This window comes from Sinocyclocheilus rhinocerous, unplaced genomic scaffold (genome assembly GCF_001515625.1).
Source record: "Sinocyclocheilus rhinocerous isolate Xijiao unplaced genomic scaffold, SAMN03320098_v1.1 scaffold130, whole genome shotgun sequence".
Taxonomy (NCBI): Eukaryota; Metazoa; Chordata; class Actinopteri; order Cypriniformes; family Cyprinidae; genus Sinocyclocheilus; species Sinocyclocheilus rhinocerous.
Window position 1 is genome coordinate 796,772 of NW_015623500.1, and position 8,600 is coordinate 805,371.

Here is an 8,600-nt window from a genome sequence, read left to right on the forward strand (position 1 = left end):
TGATTAGTAATATGCATTGCTAAGAACTTCATTTGGACAACTTTAAAGATGATTTTCTCAATATTTAGATTTTTTTGCACCCTCAGATTCCAGATTTTCAAATAGTTGCATCTCAGCCAAATATTGTCCTATCCTAACAAACCATACATCAATGGAAAGATTATTTATTCAGCTTTCAGATGATGCATTAATCTCAATTTCACAAAATTGACACTTAAGACTGGTTTTGTGCTCCAGGGTCACATATGTCTTATGTTCTGAAACATTGCAGTGGTCATTTAACGTTTTTACATTTCACATCTTCATTGTACATCTATTTATATATCACCTTTTAATGAGCTTGATTTTAATGAACTCAGTTTTTTCTTAAATGTCCATCCCTACATACACCTAGACAAAACTGAATTCAGTGTAATCCTGAAAAAAATTAACACAATTATATAAAAATGAATGAATAAGTGTGTCTTGTAACAGGATGACTGATTGTTAAAGCCATTGCTGATTTGAAGGAGTTCAGCTATACAGGCAATCAGTGCAATGCTAATTCTAACATGTTTCTGTTGAACTTTCCCACATTATTGCAGGAGCAAACCAAGAACGCTCAGTTCATCATCATCTCCCTGAGGAACAACATGTTTGAGATGGCCGACCGTCTCATCGGCATCTATAAGACACACAACACCACCAAGAACGTGGCCATCAACCCCAAAACCATCGTCCTGCGCCAGATCGAGACGGCGTGATACTCTGTGAACCACTCGCTCCTTCTGATGGTTTGGCTGTTCATCACTTCTCTCGCTTTCTGTCTCCAAACCTTTTATACGTCTCCTTCATTCTGTGCTGCTCCATTCATTCCTTCATTGTTTTTAAATCAAATGAGTTTTATACTACATAGTAATTATAACATGGAATATTATCATGCAGCTTAATATTTTAAATAAACATTAAATGTGGCATTGTGCGTTTTGTGATTCTTATGTTTAAACTAAAACACAATCAGCACTTGTTAATGGATTTCTATGGATTGGATTTCTAAACAGCCAGAAGAAAGCATCAGTCCGGAAGAGTGCGGTTTCTGAGAGCTTTATTCATCTCTGAAACTTCAGAGAAATCAGGAAGGAATGACTGAAAGAGCTAATAGATGCTCTTTTATACAACAAGTACAGTGCAAACAGTAAGTGTTTTTAGTAATCATTTGTAGTAGTACAAAAGAGTAGAACAAAATTAGAAATGTACATATAAAGTTCTTAAAATTAAGATAAAAAGTAGGTCCCTAATGTCTTGACGTCTCAAATTGTGCTTATCTAGTCAGTGTGGTCCCTATATCTACAAGCATGATGGCTGCATCCGAAACATACTTCCCTACTATATAGTAGGCGAAAAACAGTATATGACAAAAGAAGCAAGTCCGAATCCACAGTACTCATAAAAGAGTAGGGATGTGAATGTAGTACTTCCAGATTACATCCATACTATATAGAACATACTCTTTTTGCGGCCGTGAAGTAATTACTTATTCAAAAAAGTACCTACTGGAGAGTATGCAATTTCAGAGGCAGCCAAAGTCTAAAAACAGACGCAGGAGGTCTATGGAACTGTGGGAAGACGGCATTATGGGTAACGTAGTTTACTTGTACTGCAGTTACACAGCTACTCATTATTTTTAGTAACAGACTGTTTTATAAACCACGATTTAAAACAAACGCGCTCTTCTGAACTGAAGTACACTGGTTTTCTGAACAGCTGATGTGAAAGGGGTCGAGACACGGGTTCTGTCGAGGATTGCACCAGTGTTTTGTAATCCATTCACAAAGAAACTGCTGTTGAAAGATGAAGCAGATGTTTTGGATCTGACTGTTACTGCATCGCAAAGCTTCATGATGCTTTGTATATTTAAGGATGTTTACAAAGCACTCGCGTGCAATACTTTTTCCCTATATTAAGTAAAGATCTTGTTCCATGAAGATATTTTGTAAATTTCCTATTGTAAATATATCAAATCTTAATTTTTGATTAGTAATATGCACTGCTAAGAACTTCATTTGGACAACTTCAAAGGTGATTTTCTCAAATTTTTTTTTTTTTTTTTGCACCCTCAGATTCCAGATTTTCAAATAGTTGTATCTCGGCCAAATATTGTCCTATCCTAACAAACCATACATCAATGGAAAGCTTATTTATCCAGTTTTCATGTGATGCATACATCTCAATTTCCAAAAATGTACCCTTAAGACTGGTTTTGTGGTCCAGGGTCACATATGTTAATAATAGGCATGATAATAAGCAACTAGTTAATATTGAGAGTTGGTCCCTATACTAAAGTGTTACCGAAAAATCTTACTGACCCTAAAATAAAAGCACTATATGGAACCGAACATTCTCATGAGTGAGGAGGACGTTCTGGACATGATTTGGATTACAAGGATACTGCTCACTTTATTACGGTAAATGTTCTATTCCTGCCAAGTGATGTTTTCCTCTGTCATAATTTCCTGTGCGGAGAGCAGCTCTTCCTCAAGTTGCACAACAGAAGGGTTCTGAAACCGCTGGATGACATCAGAACAGCCAAACACTTTGTTCTATTACTGAGGGTCATCAGTAAATGACATCTGACTTACATCCTCCATTCAGTCTGTTTGTCCTGAACCGAACTGAATGTTCTGATTAGTCTAGAGCAGTGGTTCCCAACCCTGGTCCTGGAGGCACCCCAACACTGTACATTTTGCATGTCTCCTTTCTCTGACGCAGCAATTTCAGGTCTTGAAGTCTCTACCAATGAGCTGATGACCTGAATCAGGTGTGTTTGATTAAGGAGACATGCAAAACATGCAGTGTTGGGGTGCCTCCAGGACCAGGGTTGGGAACCACTGCTCTAGAGCAGTGGTTCTCAAACCTCTCCTTGAGTACCCCCAGCCCTGCATATTTTGTATGTCTCCCTCATCTATCACACCTGATTCAACTCATCAACTCATTAGTGGAGACTGCAAGACCTGAAGTGGGTGTGTCAGATATAGGGAGACATACAAAATGTGCAGTGTTGGGGGTACTTCATGGAGAGGTTTGAGAACCACTGGTCTAGAGGATCACCTCATACTGGTCAACAAAACAGTTAACTATCTAAATGCTGTTAAATACAAGTCAGAACCATTATTGTTGTACAAACTTGAGAGCTAGCAGACACCACAATGAGAAGAGAGAAGGATTTGAACCACAAAATGTCAAAAAAATTCTCTAAAACCACTTGCTTGTGAAATGTACTTCAAACCAAACTACAAATACGAATCCACCTCTGTAATCATTCTTCATTGTAAAATCCTAATATCCTATCTAATATAAACCTTTTCTGCATACAGAGAGTAATTGATGTTTCACATAGCACCTTTAGAAACACTCAAACTATAAGGACACCTAGTGGACAAGGACTGAAAATACAGGTGTGCGACCAGCTCCTGAAAGAGCTCATACAGCCTGAATGTCAGAAAAATTCTCTAAAACCACTTGCTTGTGAAATGTACTTCAAACCAAACTACAAATACGAATCCATCTCTGTAATCATTCTTCATTGTAAAATCCTAATATCCTATCTAATATAAACCTTTTCTGCATACAGAGAGTAATTGATGTTTCACATAGCACCTTTAGAAACACTCAAACTATAAGGACACCTAGTGGACAAGGACTGAAAATACAGGTGTGCGACCAGCTCCTGAAAGAGCTCATACAGCCTGCAGAAAGAGTCTTTGGTGCTCTTGATCAGCTCTTCTGTGTGTTAGTGTGGAGAAGCAGCACTTGTCCCGCTAGACCGTCCTGTACGCCGCCAGGAGGAAGTACGTACCTCGTCCCATTGCTGGCTCTCTGAGGGTCCATCTCCTTGAGTTGACTGTTGCTCTGTGTTACCAACTCAAACTTCCACAGCTGGTAGCGTAGACTCTTCCCCTGCTTAGCCAGAACAAACACCTCTTTAACGTCATCGGTCGGCCATGAGACAGAAGCCTCGTTCTGAGAGAGATGCAGCCAGGGAAGTGTGAGGTCAGGGGGGAAGTGTCTGCTGTCCACACACCCCTGCCTTAAGCCTAATAATACACCTGGATAAAGACAGAAATTATTAGACTGAAGTACTGTTTCGTCACATAACTTTGTGACATAATTGTTGAGTCTCACCTAAGATGACGTAAACAGGGCTCATGATTAAAATCCTCATCATATCTGTGCCGGAGCTGTCAGGAACACAACTACAGTCTGTCTGAACAGATGTCATTCATTAAACAGTGCAATATGCACATGACTATGAATATGTGTCTTTGTATCATGTTGTATTTGATTATGTTTGCACTTGCAAACAAAGTTATCAATTTAGAGGTCAGACATGTGGCCTTGCAAAAAAAAAAAACAGTAAAAAAAAAAAGAGGCATAGAGGTCAAATAATAAAATTCAATAAAATTTACAAATTACTTCAGAAAACAGTGATTCAAAATAAATAAATAAAATAAATAAAAATAACTCGGTGGTAAAATAAAAATAAATAAAATGTATATATTAAATAAATTTGTTAACACTGTTAAGTGTAATAAACACTGTTTTCTGAAATTATTTGTATGCATATACACACACACACACACACACACACAGAAAAACAAGTAAGTTAGATAGAATAGAAAGCTAGGTTTTTTTTTTAATGTATTTACATAGATACATACATAGATGTATTTACATCTCTTTGCGTTGTTTCAGACTACTGAAAAGAAAACATCCAAAAATACATTTTCAATTACAATACATATCTTTAAAGGCTGTTTTCTCAAATTGATTATTTTCTCATACACTGAGCCAGAAATGTTTGTTTGTTTTCTTATTTGTATTTATTTGTTTGTTTATTGTTACATTTTTTTCTGGCTTTTGACAGTATTTTCTGATATATTGAGTGATAAAAAGATACCCAAAATCCCCTCTGTAAAAACAAAACAAAACAAAAAACACTTTGACTCTATTGTCGACAAAATGAAAAAATTATTTTGAACCTGATTTTATCCAGTGTTCAAATTTCAATTCTGGAAATGTATGCAAATTAGTGCATATTAAATTAGATAATGCATCATTTGCTTATTTAACCCTTGTATGGTCTGTGGGACCCGTTTTCACTTTTTATCAAAAGAAAAATGATACTATTAATTATTTTTTCAAACTCAGACTCATTGGCCTTGGCTCATTTTCTGTGAAGAACATTTATCAGAACAAATTTTCAATGACCACTCACTGTACACCCTACTACACACTTATATTACATACAGGATGTTCAGGTCCACTGGACCTGGGGCTAATAAAAGAGCGGAAATTTTAGGTCCTGTGTACCTTCACTCTGTCCTCCTATTGTCTGGGCCTGCTATTAGTATGTGTTTTTCTAACTCCCCTAGAGTTAAACAGTTGAGTTTTACTGTTTTCGAATCCATTCAGCCGATCTCCGGGTCTGACGGTAGCACTTTTAGCTGTATCTTAGCATAGATCATTGAATCTGATTAGACTGTTAGCATCTCGCTCAAAAATGACCACAGAGTTTCTATATTTTTCCTATTTAAAACTTGACTCTTTTGTAGTTACATCGTGTACTAAGACCGACGGAAAATGAAAAGTTGTGATTTTCTAGGCCGATATGGCTAGGAACTATACTCTCATTCCGGCGTAATAATCAAGGAGCTTTGCTGCCGTACCATGGGTGCAGCAGGCGCAATGATATTACGCAGCGCCTGAAAATAGGCTAGCTTCCGTCAACATAACCAACGTGACCACCTGCTTGCACAGGGAGCGTGCTGGGGGACTATTTTCAGGCGCTGCGTAATATCAGAACTTTTTATATTAAAAGCAAACAGGCAAGCCCAGCCCAGATTTAAAAAGTAACGTAACACATCACTTTCAATAAAAAGTAACTAAGTAATGTAATTAGTTACTTTTTTAGGAAGTAACGCAATATTGTAATGCATTACTTTTAATAGTAACTTTCCCCAACACTAGTGTTGTCAAAAGACCCGGCACTTCGGTACGAAGTCGGTACTAAAAAAATGAAAACGTTACGGTACCAGATTTTTTTAAGTACCGGTGGTACCGAGTACCCGGTCAACCCGGTTCTTGATGCGCTATCCTAAAGGTGCGCAGATGCGCTCTCTTCATAAAAGCACTGAGACGTGGCGACATCAAAATGAGGAAACTCATCAAACTAACAAACACTTTAAAGACAGACACCCAGATCAAATGAAAGAGTTCAAGCAGGTAAGTTTCATTTTAATTTTTAATATTTAGATCAGTGTTACAAATAGATTTTCCAAAAGGCTTTGACTTCCTTGAATAAACATGATAACTGCACGTGTCAAAGTCGAAACCCGGTGCAGGTGTTTTTATATCACCGCTTCTGTTATGAATATTACTCAATATTTTAATTTGAATGTGGGATTGAAATGAATGCTGTTATTAGAGTAGTTAATCGTTAGCATAATTTTATTAATTTTTTTTTTTTTTTTAGATAGCTTAGTTGTTATTCTTGGCTGAATAACTCTAGGTTTTCATATAGGTAAATATGTACACAGTTTGGATTAAATGAAAGTATAGTCAAATTTTTTAATTAGCATGCTTCTGAATGTTCCAGTGAGCACTGTTGGGGCCATAATCCGGAAGTGGAAAGAACATCATTTCACCATAAACTGGCCACGACCAGGTGGTCCTCGCAGGATTTCTGACAGAGGAGTGAAAAGAGTTACCCGAAGAGTTGTCCAAGAGCCAAGGACCACTTGTGGAGAGCTTCAGAAAGACCTGGAATTTGCATGTACAGTTGTTTCAAAGAAAATAATAAGTACAATAAGTAATAGTTTCTCCATACAGGAGGCGTCTTGAAGCTGTCATTACCAACAAAGGCTTTTGTTTGAAGTATTAAATAAATTTCAGTAAGCGTGTTCAAGACTTCATTCCATTTTATTACACAGAACTTAATTTCTGAACTTATTTGTATTGTTTTCTTTGTATGTATGGATTACTTGGGTTGTTACCGACATCTGGAGAAAATTTCATGTCAACAGCACCTTTAGAAATATATTTACTGAGAAACATGGTGACATGTTCAATACTTATTTTACCCGCTGTATATATACTGTATAGTATATACACACATACACACACATATTTGAAAACTTTGATCAAAACAAAAAAGTGGTCTAGTGGTAATAAAATAAAATAATAATTTCAGAACAGTGATCAAAACAAAAAAGAGGCCTAGAGGTAAAATAATACTATTAAATAAAATTTACAAAACATTTCAGAAAAAATGACACACACACACACATTAGACAACTTTGATCAAAACAAAAAAGTGGCCTAGCGCTAATAAAATAATAAAAAAATTAAATTAAATTAAATTAAATACAAACTTATTTCAAAAAACAGTATGCACAACAAAAAAAGTGGCCAAGTGGTAACATAAATAAATACATAAAATAAAATTATTTTAGAAAACAGTGAGCAAAACAATAAAAACAATTGTGGACCAACATGAATAATCAAATATGTAAGTAGTTAAGATACGGTATAAGAACAGGTTGCCCGCCAGCGAGGTGTTTAAGAATGACAGCAGTGTTTTCTCCCATCATGCCTCCTGATAACCTCTGAACTCTGCACCCACACACTTCCTCCGCCAGCTTGGCCATGTCACTAGCTATTTCAAAACAGAAAAAACACAAACATTGTAGAATTGAGTAGTCTTCTGTTTAAAGTGTGGAAAGCCACAGATACTCTTAAGACAATTACCCAACACTAGTTCCTTTTTCATCAACATGTTAAAACTTAATTCCATTAAGTTACATTTAGTCCACACATGACAGTTACATTTACTAAGTACCAGAAAACATTTCTCCTTGTTTAGTGTAGCCGTTGTATTTTGCCATCTGGACCAGTGTCTCCAGCACCACTGTCTTAGGAGGCTGCAGAAGATGAGTCGCCATCCATAAGACCACAAGACCACATCTGAAGTTACATACAAGAGCAGAGAAATATCAACTAACAGTGCACAAACATGCAGCTACACAGGCAGATAAACAACAGCAATAGACCGATGTATTGTCAAGACAGATATCAGCCGATAAGCTTTTCTATTTGGCCGATAAGTGTCAGAATATTTGTCATATTTGATGTGTACAGGGAAATGTAAAATAAGCATTAAATGATCTTCACTTTATCAGTGTTATTTTAGTATCACTGAGATACTATTATAGTTTTTAATTAATATTTTGAATTAGTCTTTATTTTTAGATTTTCTGTTTTTGAAATTTTGTTGTGTTTTTGTCATTTGTATTACATTTTTAAAAATGTCTATATATTTTTTATTAATGTTTATTTCAGTTTTAGAACTTATTTTAGTACATCAAGATAAACTAAATGACTAATAAATAAAATGTCAGTTTCCTTATTGACAAGCTGACTTTTTTTTGTCAGTTTTTTTGTTGTGGTTTTTGTCTTAGTGAACTATAATAACCCAGGTCTTCATTTGTAAAAAAAAAAAAAAAAAAAAAAAATTCCTAGTGTGTTTGCGCACACCTGGCGAATAAAGCTAATTCTGATTCTGA

The 8,600-nt window shown here is 36.0% G+C and overlaps 1 protein-coding gene across 1 annotated transcript in view; it reads right to left on the reverse strand.

Moving 5' to 3' along the window:
• Nucleotides 1-3,624: 3,624 nt before the first annotated feature.
• The window catches only part of LOC107705645 (UPF0692 protein C19orf54 homolog), a 6,626-nt gene continuing 1,650 nt past the window's right edge, over nt 3,625-8,600 (reverse strand). The window contains exons 4-6 of the mRNA XM_016509072.1: nt 7,877-8,001; nt 7,564-7,693; nt 3,625-4,206 (exon numbers count right to left, since the gene is read on the reverse strand). Coding sequence (XP_016364558.1) covers nt 4,158-4,206; nt 7,564-7,693; nt 7,877-8,001 — 304 coding nt within the window. The 3' untranslated portion in view covers nt 3,625-4,157. The remainder of the gene's footprint in view (nt 4,207-7,563; nt 7,694-7,876; nt 8,002-8,600) is intronic.